The sequence below is a fragment of the Habropoda laboriosa genome, unplaced genomic scaffold (assembly GCF_001263275.1).
Source record: "Habropoda laboriosa isolate 0110345459 unplaced genomic scaffold, ASM126327v1 scaffold104, whole genome shotgun sequence".
NCBI lineage: Eukaryota > Metazoa > Arthropoda > Insecta > Hymenoptera > Apidae > Habropoda > Habropoda laboriosa.
In genome coordinates this window covers 140,493-160,638 of record NW_017100199.1, presented here as the reverse complement: position 1 = coordinate 160,638, position 20,146 = coordinate 140,493, and the positions used below count along the sequence as shown (strand labels likewise).

The following is a 20,146-nucleotide window of genomic DNA, read 5'->3' as shown; positions in this document are numbered from 1 at the left end:
AACTTTTAACCGTTTACTTCGTCGTAGAAATAAAAAATCGAAATTCCTCTCCATCGTAGTAAAATTTCATAATTATCTACAAATTCGTTCCATTACATGAAAAACGTCGTTTTTAGACAAAAATCCTGCTTTTGTTTTCTAAAAATATTAAACGTTAAAGATATAAAAATATACGATTTCAGCGACGAAAGAATCCTAACCTTTTTGTGTCAAATGAAGTATAAACACGTAATGTATGTTTTATTTGTGCTGAGAAATTATTTAATCTTTGATTAAAGTATAAGAAAAAGCACTCTGCGATACGATGGCACCAATTGATGGTAAATAATAATAGAAATTATAGTTTTTCTAACAAAAGTGGTGTGTATACACCTTCACTCGAAGAATTTTAGAATAGAAACTTATCGAGGTGAATATTTTTTCCAAAAATAAAACATTTTCTATGCCGAAACAAACAAATTTCTTATGTTAAAAGGAACATCACGCTGATGAAAATTTAATTGCCGATTTTCGCGATAAGTGGAAACGAAATGCAACAGTCAGACAACCAATTACACAAGTTCAAAATTCACCGAAACAAAGGCAGTCGAATAAAGTTAGAAAGTTACGAAAAACATTCCAAGATTTTAAAATAATAATCCAACATTGATAATTTATACAAAAAATTTGATATTACTTTTTGTCAATGTTAAAAAAATGTTATTAGAAACATTAAAAAGGAGAGAGAAGTTATATAGGTTATCTTAAAGATATGTTTCTTTATTATGCAAATTATGCTGTGACTAATTTATATTGTTTAGCATATAACACATTTAATTTTCATTCAAACTGTACTTTAATTCACTAAAAATATATTCACGAAGAACCCGTTAAAAAGATCTATTATTATACATTACTAGAGTGGACGTTAACCTGTGTAACTGTAACAATTTCTTCCATTCTTTAATAAAACCATACAACATAAATTATTTTGAATAAGGTAGAAAAAATAAAAATTCAGTAGAACATTATTTCAACCTTTCCATGTACAATTCCATCCTCACATCCAAAATGCACTACTAACGAAATTTTTTAGTCATTACTAACAATACCCTTTGTTCTTTTCGAAGTGTAACTGTTTCTGCAAATGTTCACTTCTTTTTCCAGCTTTGTCCATTTGTTAACGCCAATTGTGACAAGAACGAAAGACAAACCGTGCAAAGGAGCAACTTACACGCAGATTCATCAGTACGGATAGTGAGGCGACCGGCACGTGGCGAACCGTGCCGAAGAATGACGAAGAACGGTTCGGGCCTTATTCTAGTCGTTCGGGCGATCTCGTTGAGTCGAGCGTTGACACGTAACGCCACTTTGACGCGCGGTTTCCACTCAACGGCCGGCCGGGATGATAAAAGTCCGTCGTTATTGGGATTGATCAGTTGCTGTTCAGAACGTAGCACGCAGTCTAGTGTGCTCCTCTCGAGAAAAACCTTAACCACGCTGGCTTTCCATCGACTATCACTCAGGAGGTACTGTTGCAAAAGAGTGAACGAAGAAGATAAGATGTCTCAAACGGAGAAAGACCCTGCTTCCCAACAACTGAGCCAATATAAAAGGACCGTAACGGTAAACAATGTATGCTGCGTGGGGTGATGCTGGAATAGTATTGTTGTTGTTTTTATACTTTGCCCACCTGTTCTTAGTGGTGACACTAAAGCTAGTTCAATCAGTTGTTGACAGGTGTCAATCGATATGAAAGATCTAAGAAACAGATGTAATGTTTAATTGCGATTTAAGGAGATATAGATGGGCGACTCGTATAGATTTCTAACGTGTACTTTTCTGATAATGATAGATCAATCGATACACTATTTGATGAAATACGAAGGCGATTTTAGAAACATGTCTTATTTGCTCTAGACTTGAATCAAGTGACGTGTTGGATTGACACAATATTAATGAAAACTGGTGATAATGATAGTGAAAGTTGGGCAACCGGTTCAAAGGTAACGCTTTTTAAAAAATTAAGTCAGAATGCGCGGGAAACAGTGAAAATAATTATCGATATAAAATGTCAACAATTTTTTAATACGGTTATTACACTTGTCGCTGTGCAATATTATTTCATCATGCTAGTTCTGTAAAATTATTATCATCGCATGTTCGCTGTTTATCGCCGATAGCAGGTAATTATGTTGCAAAGCTGAATTTAATGCTTCCTCACACTTCCATTTTATACATCACGATTACCTTCGGATAAAATACAAGGAGGAATTATTTTTATCGTGAGAACATGTTGTTCGTAATTCATTTATTATTTCAATGCTACACACGTGAAAATTCACGATAAGAAAAATTCGTATGTGGTCTATGATAAATGATCTTTCATTCATCGAATACCATCCACTTTCGACGATTCATATCAAAATACGTCATTTTTGTGTTTTCTACTTACGCCAAAGTACATCTCTCTCTCATACTATCTCTCCTCTCTAATACATTTCAACGGACAGATAACTTTTTTCACCATGGTCAAAGTATGCTTGAAATATTCGCGGCAAACAAACCGCAAAATCATTCAGGATGACGTAACCATCACCCTCGAACCACTACTTCGTCTAGACTTCGGTCAGACAGTTCGATTCGATAGAAATTTCGAGTTCGATATAACGGAATATTTCTGCAAGCGACTTAGACGTCTAGAGAAAGTTGTTTTCTGTTCAAAGAAGCGGCGATAACGATACATTCTTTCAAGAATGTAATATTTCATGGTTGATTATACAACAGAAGCCTGTTCGAGATGGTCATTATAAATGACGGGCGTATTTCCATGAGATAAGCGTTACTCAAATAAAAAACTATACCTATACACAAATATCATCGTCTTAAGAAATAAGTTTCGCGATGTGAATGTAGATGCAACGTTGTGAGATTCAGTGTCGTGTTAGACAATATTATTACGCTTCACAGCAGGAAAAGCTTGTTCCCAGAGTTTTATTTAAGTACGTCAGTTTTAGAATGCGTCTTAACATTTACGCTGTTGTTTTTTTGTTTGAAAACATTTCAAAATACCATAAAGTTTCCAAAAAAAAAACAACCGGTCATGTGTGGATTTTTCATATAATTATTTAGTTATCGATTAATATGTACTCCTAGTGTGGTATATTTTATAGGGAATACGACGTACGGGTTTAATAGCGAAAGGGTTACACTAACACCTACGTCTGTGTGCGGGTTTCCTTTCACTCCATGTTAAACATGGCGCGTTTTTCACTTTCTATATAGGTTAAAATACATACTACACTATACAGCCATCATTTTTCACAGTACATCAACGCTAATAACATTAGTGAATTAACAGTAACAGTATTTACCAGACACTTTTACTAAAATGTGGAAAAGAATTTATATTTACAGAATTTCATTCATTAAAACTTCCTTATAATTAAATACTATACCTTTCAACGTAGAATGGTAGAATGGCACCAGAGTCATTTCCAGAAAACAAAATATTGATAATTGTAAATAGTAATGTCAATTAGCCCAATGAATATCTTCAGTACAACGGTTATTCGAATAGTTCGTGAATTACACTATTTTTCCTTCTTGTAGTGACGTTGCAAATGAAGCTAATAATAGCGAAATCAAGCGGGTTAATGATATTCCCCACAAGGACGCGCGTACTCTTGTCCGTGAATATCTTGATATTTAGTTAGAATGCGTTTTGCAATGTGAACTAACTAATTGTCATGTAGTCTTTTTTTTCGTGCCTTGCATAATTGATAAACAGAGTTTGTTTAGTTGTACAAAGATATTTTTTATATGTTTCACTTTAGAGTATTGTGGAAAAATATTGTTTCACTTAACGAACAATAGCACATTTATGATGGATAATTAATTTTAGTCGAGTTAAATGTTTTTGTTGGAAAGATTTTGTGAAGGAAACAGGATGTGTAGTAGATACAGGAACGAATGAGAATGAAAGAATGACAAAAGAATAAGGAACAGGTAATAATAAAAGTTGAAACACGAATTGCAAACCTTAGAAACACCTCGTCAAATACTCACGTGACTAAGCATAAATTAGTTGACGAGCAATTCATCAAAATATAAAAAACAGGTATAACAGATGTAAGAAATTTAAATAGTGTCGAAATGTAATGTTAGTTCATCCTTTGATAACCGAGATAACACTTGAAAAAAAAAGTAAAAACTGTCGAAATTTTCTTCGAATAAATTCTAAAGGCGGATTTGCATTTACGTTAAAAATACCGTCGATAAAAGTACGGTGATCGAAAATTCGACGAACTTTGACCCCACCCAAGCGAGTTAATAAGATACGGTATTGTTTTCTTCAGATAGCAACAAAGATCGATACGAAACATTTCGATCTTTGCCTCTTTTAAATCAGATTTACACTTTATTACAAAATAGCGACGTAGAGTGATGTTTAGGGGGCGTTGATCTTTGCCTGTGTTTATCGTGTTCACATTAATAGATACGCGTCGTAATATTTCAAAGAAATTCTTCGAACAAATTCGATGTTTTGCAGCAAGGTTAATAAAACTAAAGTTTGACAGTACCTCCATAAAAATAACTTAACGAAGTTCTATTCATACGCATTTAACATCACGAACAAAACGCAGTATCTTTGTCTTTAGAAATGAGGGAAAGATTGGGTAATTAAAAGACGTAGTAATCCACCATTAATATCAACGTAAACAAAGCAATCGTCAAGACGTATATAAAATCACGTTTTTACATCGAATAATTATGCGTGCGTGAAGTTATGCCGGTTCACATTAAACCGGAAAACTAATTTAGTCACAATACCAGTCGTGAAGCGTATTGCAACATCCATTCCCATGAGATTTGTAGGACAGAGTCATCCTAACCTTGACAAGCCACGCGATTCGTCTTACAGAAACGAGGAAGGCTGACGGTTACGTCGTCATAACCTTAAATGCATCGACATCTAGCAGACATGATCCGAACGAGCTGTGTCTCGTCAAGTCAAAAGTTTGTGTGTTGCGCAACACACGTTAGAACAGAAAGATGAAGAAATTGCCGGAACAATTTTGGAAGTTATCAATTCTATGGCGGTAATCTTCATTCTGACCTCAGAACTAGGTTATACCAAATGCCTCAGGCTGTTAGCGTGGAAAAATATTTCAAAGGTTGGATGAAGGTTAAGGAATCTCAGTCGTTGCAACACATCGAATTATATGTGTACGAATGAAGCTCTTTTCGATTAAAATGCATACATTTCGAATAATTCATTGCTTTTTCGTAGAATTTCGTCCCTTACGTAAATTCCTCGGAATTATCAAATCGTAACTTTCCATTTCCTAAGTAGGTCCTCTAGAAAAAAGTCTGTCAATCTGTTACGTTGCTTCTAAATGCTGTTGCTACTAAAGAATTGCACGCTTCCGTTTTCTTTCCATTGAATTCGTACCTTTACAATGCGAATGCAATAACACATTCAATTCAAGCGAATTTTTTCTCTACTCTCGCCGGCGTAAAGAAAAAGCGTTTCGTCCGAATCAGTCTCTATTTTCCAAAAGTCGTAAAAAAATACTTCAACAGAGATGTTTTCTGTTCCGAAAAAAGGACACGAAATAAAGTTACATTATTTCGTAATATTCTGTTTTACCAAGAATTCTTTTAATCGAATAAATTCTCTATTATAAGAAAGATGAAAGAATTTCTCCAGGTGGTTCATCGGTTATTTACAATTTTTCTATATGTTTCACCACGTTCACATAAGAAAATTAAAAGATACAGGGTACTATCAAATATTTCTCTGTGTACACAATTCCTGAATCACTGTAAAAACAGGGAAAACACACCAGTTTCATTTCAGCGTCTGTTTGTTACACATCGGAGGGTAAACACATTAGAAGAAAAATATATTTCACGCTCGCTGCTTCTTTATTGTTTGGTTTTCCTTGGGAAACACCGTCGTTCGATATACGACTTCAATTTAACCGTGTGTTATTTACCTTACTGTCCGGATTATTCACACTGCTCGTTAAGGGACGTAATCTTTCTACGTTGATTAGGGTCTAACGCCGTCAACGACGACATTTCCGTTATTTTTTTTTTCAGAAATGCGTCATTTTTTATCTTTCGAATAATTTCACGTGGAAATGATTGACGCTCGGGTCCACAATCCTCCGTAGGGAATTGCCAGACATGACACGGCGATATACAAACCACGGATTGCCGTTCAGGTATCCCAGAGAGGGCACCGATGAACGACGATAATTGTTGCAACCAGATCTCGAAGTGTGTCACGGCTGGGCGCGATAAAAAATGATACGGTTGCGTAACTTCGAAAAAATGGTAAATATCGTTCCCCTGACGATAACAGACAAGTTCAACGGCGATAGATTTTCGGTTCGAAATTGCTCCAATTTCCTCGAAAAATCTAGTGACTATTGACCATAATTTTTTTTTTTTTTCATTTTATTTAAAACAAAGAAAAAAGAATTCTCTGTTCGAGTCAATATTAATCAAGTTCTTTCGTTCGATTGTACACTTAAGGTTAGAATAATGGCGGCCGAAAGACGTTGGGTCGAAAGCGACCCAAAAAATTTTAAAAATTACTAAAAATGTAATGTAACTAATAGAACGTACATGTCTCACTTAAATACTACAACAAAAATTCGTCTCAATTTAGGACTCGTTACAGACGCGACGATTGATAGATAAATAAGAAATTCTTAAAAAAAAAAAAAAGAATAACGCGGTTCTGAAAGGGTTAATGGAATAAAATTAATTCTAACGATAAAATGATATATCAACACTGCGTATATTACTAGGTAGATTAATTGTGCAAATTGATTTTGATACGGTAGATTTCTCCGCAAGATGGTTCAGACGACAATTGGACAAAAGTGGTATAATGTGTTAGAACAAGAAAGAAAATATAAATTTGTTACCGTGTTACGATTACATTTGTTAACGTTACACGCTTGTTAACCGGTCTTACCGGAGGCTCGTTTCGATCGGGTAATAAATTAGATTGCTTAATGAGATAAGGAACGACCGGCTCGGTAATCTATTTTCCTCTTTTCTTCCACGGAACTCGCGGAGGAACGGCCACGATTGAAGAGGTATTCGTTAAGGGAATTGTATAAGTTAATTGATCTTTGATTGTCGATTCGTAATAGTTCTTTAATGCGTTGAACGTCGCGTAGATTAACGATGATTTAAGTTATTCAGAAGCGAAGTTTCCATTAAACGGAAGAACCGTATTTCTCGCTTCGAGGAAAACTGTGACAGTCGAGTGAAACGGCGAAGTCGTAAAATGAATTCGGCGCAATTGCTATTTTTCTGCAATTTAACTCTCTGCATTGGCAAATCGTACTTCGTTTTTTTTTTTTTACAATTCAATTTTGCAACGGAAAAATCTACCTTTTCTAAGGAATTAAATTTTGCAATTGCAGTTCGCAGCGTTTTAAGCTTTCATCGCAATTTTTACGAAGTTCGAAGTCACTTCGACACTTGTTCGTAATTTTTATTACGACAGTTGTTCAATTAAATTGCAACATGCAGCGTTTTAAGCTTTTACCGCAATTCTTACGAAGTTCGAAGTCACTCCGACACTTGTTCGTAATTTTTATTACGACAGTTGTTCAATTAAATTGCAACACGCAGCGTTTTAAGCTTTCACCGAAATTTTTACGAAGTTCGAAGTCTCTTTAATACCTGTTTACAAATTTTATTAAGACACTTATTTACACCGGTTTAATTAATTAATACCGCTCGTTACACCGACGAACTTAACAAGTACTCAAATCAGCGTAATTAAAATAATTCAGCGCAATCGCTATTTTTCTGCAATTTAACTTTGCATCGACAAATCTTAGTTTCTTTTTTGTAATTAAATTTTGCAACGGTAAATTCTGTTTTTTTGCAATCAAATCGGGTTAATAAAAGAAATTTAGCGCAATCGCTATTTTTCTGCAATTTAACTTTGCATCGACAAATCTTAGTTTCTTTTTTGTAATTAAATTTTGTAACGGTAAATTCTGTTTTTTTACAATTAATTTTTGCAATTGCGATACATAACGTTTTAAGCTTTCACCCTAATTTTCACGAAGTTTAAAGTCTCCTTGGTACTTATTAAGTGAGATGACACCGTCTTCAAGGTGTGATACCAATTAACAATTGATTAGAACAGTTACTCGGAATATGAACAAGTATTCAAATCAACGTTGTATCGTGCGTGTACGATCTAGCCCGTGATGAACCGATTTTAAGTGATCGATTAAGTAGACCCCGATACATCGATACGATTCGTTACAACGTGATTGCTATTGTTGCACAGGGGGATTGTATTTTGCGCAACATTCAAACTACCATTCCATAATCAAAGTCAACATTGTCTAATCCGTTGTTACGGAATTAAGTGGAATCGTTGCATGCATACGTACGTAATATGCTAGGATGAGTAAGTGAAACTCATCATAGACGAGAGTAGTATCGTGCTGGACGCTATATACCTGGCCTAACGATCGGATAATTCTGTGAAAATAAAAGTATCCTTATTTTCTTCACCGCGTAACATTCGTGTGAAACGCTCTTTCAGATTCTCATTCAATCAATTACTGTTCTCGCGATACATTAAAGTCAACGCGGTTCAGAAGTCAAAGTTTAATTGTTTCAAGATTTTTCGTCGCACGTTATTACCATGTTTCCATTTGACGACGATAAGAACGTTCTTCAGGCACATTTTTTTACTTCAGATTTAAGCACAACTGCTCTGTTTTTTTTTTTCATAATTGTTTTTACAATTTTGTAATTACATGCTTTAACGTAGCTTTTCAACTCGATCTGTGGAACGTTGGTAGAAAATTTTTATTCTTCGTACTGATTATTAATTTTTCATTTTGATAATACGATTAGATTAACGCGAGCAAAAGTTCTTATGAATCAGAGTAGTTCTTTACTGGAACTTGCATTGTCTGCGACAACTATTACGAGGATTACGAAACTGTTTCGATAGAACGGCACGTTACGAGGTGTCATTACTATAAATATACATGTCTGGAGTTGTTGACAAATTGACGAGAGTTATCTTTCTTTCGATTCCTTTTCACAATCGTGAATTTTTAGTTCACATCACTATTTTCTACGTAGAATATCACTGTGAAGAAAGAAACGACTAATTTCAATTTTTCAATATTCAGAATTTTTCATCTCGTGTTTTTTAAATCGAATAAAATCGATATTTTTGTTTTGGTATTATGAAAGAATATAGAAAAAAAGAAGTTCAGCATATGTCTTTGAAGTGACCTTGAGACAATCCAAAGTCGCAAGGATGAAAAAGTTTCCTAAAGCTTTCTCGACTACGGAGACGCTAGCCTGTCATGGCCGCCTCCTTAGCGTCACGCGGTTGCCTCGGCAACAGAGGCACGCTGCGCGAAAGGAGGGGGAAGCAGGCGCGTGAGGGGCCCTACGCTGAAAACGGTGCGAAATCTACCGCGGATAATATACACAGAGCGCGATATTCAAACATCGACACATTCCTTCCACGCGCAATCTTTCCAGCTCTGCATAGCACGGTGCTCAGGAGTTTGCCCCCGGGGTTGCCCAGGGCGGTCCAAGGGCAAAAGGGCTACACTTCGCTCGCACCGCCTTAGGGCCTGTAATTATAGTGGACGCGTTATTCAGGCGAATTGACGTTCTGACGAATGAAACATCTGAAGACTAATTGCGTACCACTTAAAAGAATCTGTATGCATATTTGATTGGTTTGAAATCTTGAGTTCGTCAGAATGCTACATCGTTCGAATCTATCACAACCACTATAACCACAGCCTAAATCTCACGTCACGAAATTTTCAACGATCCGATTCGTCGATGTTATTGTTAATGCCAGTAATGACAATTACATCTGCCTCGTTTCTACGATCATGTTAGAGAAGGTGGGCTTATGGGAGTATGATCTCTAATCACACAAGTACTTACATCCCAAAGACACAAGTCATTTTTACTCGAGAAAATAAAGAATTTTCGACAAATATTTGTACAACTCTTTTCTCCTAACGAAATGTTTCGTTTTTTTTTTCTCAGGAGTGCCCGGTATTGCAAACCGGGAATGGAGCACCGATTCCTAACAAGACAGCCAGCTTGACGGCTGGCCCAAAAGGCCCGGTACTTCTCCAAGATTTCGTCTATTTGGACGAGATATCTCATTTCAATAGAGAAAGAATTCCAGAGCGTGTGGTGCACGCGAAAGGAGCTGGTACGTTGATCTGTCACGTTTTAATCCTGTCCTACGATCTTTACTATAGAGCTGATGGAATTTTTAAGAGAATAACAGATGTTATTGAAAGATAAGATGTGTTATTGAAAGATAACAGATGTTATTGAAATTCTTCGTTACAAGAGTTCTTAAAGAAATCTCATGTACATTTTCCAAGTTATCTCTTCGATGTAATTTTAATGCTTATCGCCGGTTGAAACTTTTCTTACAAGTATACCATTGATAAAATTCCAAGTTACTCATGCCTGAAGCATTACGCGTTTATATCCCTCTTGAATTACTCGCTGCACACAAAATTACTCTCAATTACTTTGCAATCCAGGTTTATCGCATCGAGTGTGCGATAAGGAATAAATGCACTTTTCACGTACACTACGATTCATAAGTTCGTCGCGCGATACAAAGTACGATGTAATACAATTCACTTTCACCCGTTTCATTCAAATCGACGAAATTACAATTTTCCTTGATCAATTTCGAAGTTTCGCATCGAACTCAACGAAGCGAAGTTTACCACTCTTTTTCCTACTTTTCAGAAACTTTGGTAAGAAACTTTTCAGCGGAAGTGTATTTAACAATTACGCGGTAACGTGAAAAATTGCTAATTTATATCGTAAATACAGTCATCAAGTTTATTATTCACGCCTAATTTCTGTTTTTCCGCAGTTACTTTCTGTTTCGCTTCACATTCTCACAGACCCGATAAAACTTTACATTGTGAAACACGAATTACATATCAGACACGCGATCTTTTACAAAAATTACCAACACGCAACAAGATATTCCGCACAATGTAACATTTTCAACAGCACCGTCCGATAATTATAGTCGGTGCAACAATGTAACATTTTCAACAGCACCGTCCAATAATTATAGTCGAGGCAACAATGTAACGAGGTCGTAAAATTGGTCATGTTTTACCTGCCGGGGCCCAAAAATTGACAGAAAAAGTCAAACTGATTCTAATATATTCACTGTAAACTGCGCGCAGCTAGGACAAATTAGGGTTTTTTCCCTCTAGGAAAAGCCGCTTTTGGAAGTTAAAAGGTCTCATTAATGTCTTTAGCATCTTAATGTAGTATCGGGGCCTCCATGCTCAAATAGGAAACAGACAACGGAGAATACAGAGGGAGCAGTTGGCGTAGTGCGCAAAGCCTCGGCTTGCTAAGCCAAAGGTCCCGGGTTCGATTCCCGGTTGGGTCCGTCAAAATTTTTCTGTCGATTTCTGCGTTAATTTGTCCTATATAAGGGTTGTGTAGCTTAATATTAACATATTTTCCATTTGTAAATGAAATACCATTTTCTATACTTGAAATATCAAATCATATGCTACCCTTCATTTATTGTTGGAACCCTCAAACAGACTGCAACACACGGCCTTTGAATGCTGCAACATCAATCGGTGTCGATTCTTCAGAGTTTAATTTACGACCTCGCTATGCCGTGGACCCCGACTAATACCAACTTTCATTTCAATAGTTCCTACCTCCATTTTCACCGCCATATTTCCCCCTCTTTATCTTCTCGCACGGGGGACGAAACAATCTACGAAAGTTTCTCGCATAACGTCGGCTATATCGTAAAAAAAAAAAAAAGAAGAAGAAAAGACAAAGGAAAAAAAAAGAGAACATCGAGGGTGAGAAGCAAGAAGTCGCGGAGGAAGTTACATATGCACCGAGAAAATATCCGTAAAACGTTCCAAATGTTGGGGCAAACTCTTGGATACGCCATAAACGAGACCCCTCCGCCCACGTTCACTTCCGCCAAGTGTTATCCTTTATTCTTCTTGCTTGGCCGCAGGTGCATTCGGTTATTTCGAAGTTACCCACGACATTTCGAAATACTGTAAGGCAGAGGTTTTCTCCTCCATTGGAAAACGAACGGATGTTGCTGTGAGATTTTCCACCGTTGGCGGCGAGTCTGGTTCCGCGGATACAGTCAGGTAATTGTAAACTGTGTTACACTTCCGGTTCGACATACTTATGTAAACGTGATAATATTCACGTTTCCGGTGTTAAAATTCGCGCGAACTCGTGAATCGTGACTTTTTATTAGTCATAACAGTGCCCTTTCTTTTTTCTTTTTCTTTTTTCCGTTTCCTGTATGCAGACGAGTCGAACGGACTGGGTACATTCTCTGTTGAGTAAGAGAAGTTTAGAAACGCTCGTTTTTAGTATCGTTTCGAAATTTCTTGTTAACACTGGAATAATTGAAAAAATTTGAGGGACTCTGTGCACTTTTTTTTTTATTATTAAACGTTTTACTGATTGTCAAGGATTATACAAGGATAAAGCATACATTTCCATTGTTAACGTCTACAGTCCTAATGGCTATTTACGTTTTCATAGACTAACTTATTGGTTTTCACAGATTATGATATTTTTTTGGGGTCTTTTCCTCTTTTTAATAAATTTTGAGCCCAAAATAAAAATGAGTTTAGGCGTTTCTTTGTGCATTACTTATTGGAACTTTACGTACTCTGTTCTCTATATTTTTCCTCGATTTTTGCTTCAGTAGTTGGGTTACAGAGGCCCCGATTCCAAAATATAAATATATACATATTTTTTTGTACGTTATCATTGTTTAAAAAATAACTCCAGATGACAGAACGTGAAATGTACCTACAGTTCCTAAAGTGCGAGTAAAATGTTTGTACACGTTGTACCATGCTTAATTACAATACAGCGGTAATATAATATAATGACCTGTTTAGTATTCAACGCATCAGAACGTAATTTGTTTCCGTACAAAGACGCAATTTAAAATAATAACACACGGGACGTAAATTAAAAAGAACATCGGATCATATCAATTTTTTATACGCACAGAAATGCATGGAAGTGTATTCCTCTTTGTTTCTCATAATTCTTTGAATTTTTTGCTCCGTACAATGCGTTATTGCACGCGTTGGCGTATAAACTTCGAAATGAAATTCGTAAATTTAAAGAATCAGGTTTGTGCCGATGAAAAATGTCGCAACGCGTAAAAGTAACGATAACAATTAACAAAATGAAATTCTTACATCTAAAATAGAAATTGACAAGGATACACGCGTCGAGCCGTTTTTCTCTTTCTTATTCGTCGTTCAATTCTACGAGAGAAAAATAATTTGAGAACGTCGTGCTGCTCGTTCGTGTGCGCCGAATAATCGAACGAAACACGCGGACGCGTGACGGATACGATCGCCGGCTGAAATTGAACCATTTAAACGTTCGATGCGATAAGTTCTACGGACACCTGATTCCGTTTCGATGAATATTCATGCGAGCATGTACACGGTGTAACGCGGAAGCGTCATAAAAATTGTAGACGGAATGTAATTTTAATATTTTATTCTGGTCCGCGGAGAAAGCAAATGGACTTTCGTATCTTTATTACCACCGAAACGTTTGGCCGAGGTAATATATAACTTCAGACACATAAACCCCCGGGGGACAATAATGAAAATAGTAAATTTTTCGAGGACCGAATACCTCCTTTAAACAATTTTTACGCAAAAAACATTTTAACCATTCCGTTCGTAAATTTATACATTATACAGAGGACGTTTTAAAACGAATCTCGAAGCGTGCGGTGATGCATGGCGGGTTGCTCGATGTTACGCGCCTAAGTTTCACCGTGATGAAGTAAACGCTATAGAAATCTTTTGTGTGTTTATTTCGTTAAAATTTATTATCTCTCTAGAACACAGTACTATAGTATTCGTCACGCACAATTACTTGCAAGTCTCTTAAGAAAACACGAAAAAAGTACAAGTATTGCACGACAGAGCGAGACCTGATTCACGAAAGAAAAATTGCGAACTCCAGTTAAACTGTGGCGATTATACCGATTGCAAAGATTACAGAATAGTGTTTAGAAAATCCTTTGTTTTTTCTGCATACCAATTAGGGGACTTAGTCATACGGAAACGTGCAAAAAAACGGGCAGAAATGCGAACGAGCGCGGCGTCCTTGTGACTAATCGTGCACTGAACTTCCGTGGAAAAGTTTCTTTTTTTTTTGTTATTTTCGAAATTGTCGGTAGACCAGCATTTCCCAATGAATCATGCGCGATTTCGTGCCCCTTTGTTGTTTTCCCATTGCGTTTCAACCGGATGACTCAATTTATTGTTAAGCGCGCTCGATGGAAACGTGAGTCCAGCTGCGGAGGACGAACCGTTTTTTGGTCCGTGTAACGCGTTTTGCCATGAACGCAGGCTCCCATGGGTTCGTTTGTCCTTTGACGACGTTCCGTTTCGTTCTATTTGCAGGGATCCCCGTGGTTTTGCGGTCAAATTCTACACCGAGGAGGGTATCTGGGATTTGGTGGGCAATAACACGCCGATCTTCTTCATCAAGGACCCGCTGTTCTTCCCCAGTTTCATCCACACGCAGAAGAGGAATCCTGTTACCCATCTGAAGGTTCGTCGCCGGTTGTATTGCACTCGAGGGACCTGATGTTTCGTGAACTGGATACCTTGGAGTTCAGATTGTTCCCGGCCAACTCGTGCTTTTTGTTTTGGAAGAGTGATTAGTTAGAGAGAACGGCGAGGAATGTTAGTTGGTTATAATTGGAGCTGAAGATTTTGGTCACCTGAGATTGTATCTTCTAATAGGAATTATCTTAATCCATTGCGCGAAGAACACCATGTATGTTTGTATCCTTGTAGCTCCGTCATGGTTATCAGTGCTCTGTTTTATTCTTCATCTTACAATTTTTGTATTTGCAAGCTTTCTGTAAGATAGAATGAAAAGGTTAGAGATGAACTAGAGATGAATTACATCTTTATCATGTATGTTTATACTCTTGTAGCTCTACCATGTTATTAGTGCCTTTTTTTTTACAATTTTTCTGTTTGCAAGCTTTTGTAAGATGGAATAAAATAGTTAAAAATTCATCAGGGGGGGCAAGTGGTTTAACATTTTTGAAAGACCAAAACTTTTAACTCAAATTATAAACTACACCTTCAGGAATTGTGTAAGGTGTTTAATGTAATTTTGTAAAATCTTGTAACACTGTTCCAGAACGACATAATTTACATTCAGGAGATTATGTCCTTCTAACACCGGACCAGTGAATGACAAATTAATCCAATATCAAGAGTGTACCTTTAGAGAGCCCCCTGTGTGCAAAATTGAAGCATGTAAACGTCAGCAAGTGTGCGTTCCATTGCTCGAAAATTTTCAGATACCCTTTGAGCTTTAACTCGGGTTGGAAAGTGATTAGTTCAGGTCGGCCGGGACCCGAAAGTTTCTTACAGCATAGGGTTTCCTAAGCACTCGTGATTTTCTGAAGTCGAGCGCTGGATATCCGAGCAATCTTACAGGGTAAGAAACTCTCGGGACCTCAACTTGATCTTGCTAAAAATACTCGACGTCACTTTGCCCGAAATTTTTAGATTCTTTCACCATTCTTTGGAAGAAAATCATGCGTAATGCAAGAGAAGGTTTCCAAGTTTCAAAGTGTAGAACACGAGATTCTCTACCGCGTACCTTTGCTTGTAAAAGAAGGTCACGATGAGAAATCTACCGGATATAAAAATTCTGTAATTTTCATTCTACACCTGTGTACGAAAAATAAGTCTAGAAACCGTCCCCTATTGGTAATTCTTGCAACTAAGAATAAATTTCTTCTCTACGAATTTCACCGTTAAAGTATCAAACGCTTGCCTAACTAATTTGTCATTCACTGATTCATTAACGATCTGTTCCAAGATCTTTGATAACGCTCGCAAACGCTGCTGATACCGTTCTCGAAAAGGACACAGTTTAGCTTACGCTCTCGAGCCTTTAAACGCCTTTGTGTCGCGCCTCTGTGTTCGTTTTTCCCATCGAGAGGCGCATAATTGCGCGTTTACGTGGTCGTTAGTAGCGCAACTATGTTATTGTTCCGTATACCGTGCAGCATATCCGCGTTCCCTAATTATCGCGCGCCATACTAAACGGCATGTTAATTGAATTGTCTTGCACAGGACGCCGACATGTTCTGGGACTTCATTTCTCTAAGACCAGAGACAACGCACCAGGTCATGTTCCTGTTTGGGGATCGAGGTATTCCCGACGGTCATCGTCACATGAACGGTTACGGTTCCCACACGTTCAAGCTCGTGAACGCCGACAACGAAGCAGTCTACTGTAAATTCCACTATAAGGTGTGGTTTTCACTGTACTACCTAGGATAAGGATCGTCGTTTGGATAAAATGTACAGGATGGAGTATAACGTGTATTTCGTTCGGTCCGATTTGTAATAATACAGTGTAGTTTTGAATTTTTGAAAAGTTTATCAAAAGTATGAAGGAAAAGTTAAAGGAGGTGTTTGCAAATAGATAGATGTATATATTGTATAATTATTTTACAGAGGCAAAATGTCAAACTAGAGATTTCATTATTAATAAAAAGTACAGTTTTGTAAATAAGAGGAAATGCAAGAGACTGTTTAAATATAATAATATATAAATTGGGTCGAATGGATGGAATATTTAAAAATACATATATTGATTTGGAAAATTAAGTCAACAGTACTACACAAATATACAGGGCCTCTGATGTTTCTTTAAGCTGAATATCGTGTTTAATTTTCATCCAAACGGTATCTGTTTATGTTTGAAAGATTGTTCAGTTGTTTGTCATTAAATTATTCTAAAGAAATTGTTTCGTACAGACTGACCAAGGAATCAAGAATATCCCAGCCGATAAGGCTGCTGAATTAAGCTCCTCCGATCCGGATTACTCAATCAGAGATCTTTACAACGCAATCGGTAATGGTAATTACCCTAGCTGGACGTTCTCCATTCAAGTGATGACTATGACACAGGCAAAAACCTTTAGATGGAATCCGTTCGATTTGACTAAGGTAACGAATGATAAATCTCAGATTCTGCTGCATCACTTTATAAACTGCAATTACTAGCTGGAATAATTCAGATTTTATGTACTTTTATAATATAAGCAGCAAGGTCGATAAAGAAGAAAATGGTAAATTGATTAATGTAATGAAATTACTCTTATAGTAACGAGTAATTTCCATTAAGTGAATTTAGACAATAGACTAAACATTTAGTTTCAGTTATAAAAATTTGACAGCATATATATTTGCATAAGTAACCTAACCATCGATTTGTTTTACCTATTCGAATTCCAATAGAAAGTTTCAAAGTAAACGTGCGACAAGGTTTTACGATTAAATGTATGTTTATTCTGAATTGTACAGATATGGCCGCACGACGAATTCCCGCTCATGCCAGTTGGTAAGCTGGTGTTGAACAAAAATCCAGAAAATTACTTCGCTCAAGTGGAGCAGTTGGCCTTCGATCCGGCTCACATGATACCTGGTATTGAACCAAGCCCTGACAAAATGCTACAGGGTCGACTATTCGCTTACGGCGACACTCACAGGCATCGTCTTGGTCCGAATCATCTTCAATTACCTGTGAACTGTCCTTACAAAGTAATTATCCCCTTTGTGTCTTTACATTTAAAGTAATTTTCTAGTCGTTGAAAAACTCTAAGTCACTCGTTTTTCTTTTAAATTTAAAAAAACAACCTTAAAACTCCTACGATAAAATTCTCTTATTACTGTATCTGTACCTAACAAGAAAATTAATTGTTCTATTTTCATTTTAGTCAATTTCCGCCGTCATGAATTATCAACGTGATGGCTTTATGGCCTTGAACAACCAAAATGGCGCACCGAATTACTTCCCCAACAGCTTTAACGGACCTAAAGAGTGTCCAGCTGCTCGTATCTCAAGCTTCCCCGTTTCCGGTGACGTAGACCGCTACGATCCTGAAAATGAAGACAATTTCGGACAAGCCACCTTGTTCTGGAGACGAGTTCTGAACGCGGAGGAAAAGAGCAGGCTGGTGGACAACATGGTGGGCAGTCTTCGTAACGCGTCGACGTTCATCGTCGAAAGAGCTGTAAAGAATTTCGCGGAAGTTGACGCCGATCTTGGCAAGAGATTAACCGAAGGACTTCGTAAGGTTGGCATCAAGATTAACCTTTGTGGCAAAACTGCAAGCTTGTGAAAAAAAAAAAAAGAGAAAGACAAGAACTCCTTCACTTTTGTACTATAATCACTGTTTTAGCTTAGATACGCACACCATGCAATTTTTAACGTTTTACAGGAGATAAAGAATATTATATACTTTGGTTAAATATTCGTAGATTAATCGAATGCATATTACTTCTTTTTTTCTTTCACCAAGAACGACAAATGTTGAATTTTTCACACATACAAAATACGTGTACTTAACATTGTACGGTTAACTGTAAGTGTAATTAATCAATTTCACTTGCATGTACGGTGAAATATTATTAATTGCAATAAGTACGTTTAATTGTATCAGCGAGCTTTTTGTACTGTGTTACCGATGGTCCACGATATTCAACGAAAGCACGATTTCTACGAAATAAGCAAAATCTACCAGAATATTGTAATACGGTCTTCAAATAAAATTGTTAAAATTAACTTTAGATATCTTTTGCTATTTTTGTGATACGATAAGTTTGTCCGGGATTTAGACTTGACGCATGCCCGATAATAAAACAACTCGAAAATTGCCTTCGTAGAGATTATGTCAGGACGATTTGCTGTTAAAACAACGAGAGGAACGTTAAATTAATTGCTCGAGAAAATTGTCTGCAAGCAGAGCTATTCATCTTACAGTTTTAGCGGCCGTAATATATACACCTGGAGTGTAATTATTCTCGCTAAGGGAGAGGACTTCAAATTTCGTATTGTAACGATTCATCTTCACTGCCATGTCTCGTTCAACGTTTGCGAATGACTGCAACGTCTACGGAAACGCGAGATAAGACGAAAGTGGTGAAGGGTCAGGAATAACCGAACGATAACGAGTATTATAAATAGAATCGTCGGTTAATGGTTATTACGTCGTGTTAATGCAAATGTTAAAAAAACAAGTCCGATGATTTGATATCGCAGCCGGAGAATTCTGCGAAAACACGACAGAGAGAGACGGTATTATAAAATACTCGTATTAATATGCCCACTGTTTCGTTCATTCGTCACGCATGAAATACGTTTCTTATTCATTCGCAATCGTAAGTTAAACATGGCGGGAGATAAGAACGAATTTTAACATGAATGGTGTACTTAAGCCGCTTGATTTTCTTTAGAAACCGCGTCTTTGAGATGAATCCATTGTGAGGTATCAATTGCAACATTCGGAGTACAGCGATAGGGAAAAAGGATAACTGAATGAAAGACGCTCTCTGATTCCTTTATTAAGTACGTCTTAAATTGTAATTCCGGAGTAGTAACAATTGTATCGATTCATACGATACAGGGAAAAATTGACGTAATTCTTATCCTCTACTGTTTCGAAATTATTTAAAAAAAAATAATGCAATACTTTCAATTAAATCCTACTAGCACTCTTGAAGCTAAAAGTTACAAATAGTATCTCAGTAATTACGATAACTCGCTACATATACAATCTACCGTAATAAAAAAAAAAAAAGACTACACAATTTCCATTACTTACGAAATTTTGAATTTAATTTTGAATTTAAAAATTTTGCAATATGTTTACAAATTTTTAAATTAAAAAGGAAAATATTCATTGCCAATTACGAAGAATGATTAAAAACTGTAATATTTCAGTCGCTTTGTCAGTGCGGAAATTTTTAAAATATTTGAAATTTTTGAAATTTTAACTTATTTAATTTAAAAACTTTTCAAATCTTCAAAATTTTCAATAATCTCATCAGTTTCCAAATCTCACAAGCAGTATTCATCAGCGATTAGTTTTCAATCGCTTTGCAAGTGTCGCGCGACTCGTGCCCGTTTCTCGACTGACATGAAACCGCGAACAAACGAAAACGAGCGCACAATTGTTTCTCTTGTTCCCGAGTGGAAGATCGGCGGAATAGGAAAATGCAGG

General features: G+C 36.7%; 1 protein-coding gene across 2 annotated transcripts; it reads left to right on the top strand.

The window, feature by feature from the left end:
* Window positions 1-1,272: 1,272 nt before the first annotated feature.
* LOC108570383 (catalase) lies at window positions 1,273-18,277 on the top strand. Of its 2 annotated transcripts, none has more exons than XM_017932237.1 (8): window positions 1,273-1,605; window positions 10,063-10,234; window positions 12,056-12,197; window positions 14,508-14,658; window positions 16,209-16,388; window positions 16,899-17,090; window positions 17,448-17,684; window positions 17,861-18,277. In XM_017932237.1, exons 1-8 carry the CDS (start codon window positions 1,273-1,275, stop codon window positions 18,263-18,265), a joined length of 1,812 nt encoding a protein of 603 aa, XP_017787726.1. In that variant the 3' UTR covers window positions 18,266-18,277. The 2 variants fall into 2 exon arrangements, with proteins under 2 accessions (XP_017787726.1, XP_017787727.1); XM_017932238.1 differs by having other exon boundaries at window positions 1,476-1,605; window positions 17,448-17,699.
* The last annotated feature ends 1,869 nt before the right edge of the window (window positions 18,278-20,146 follow it).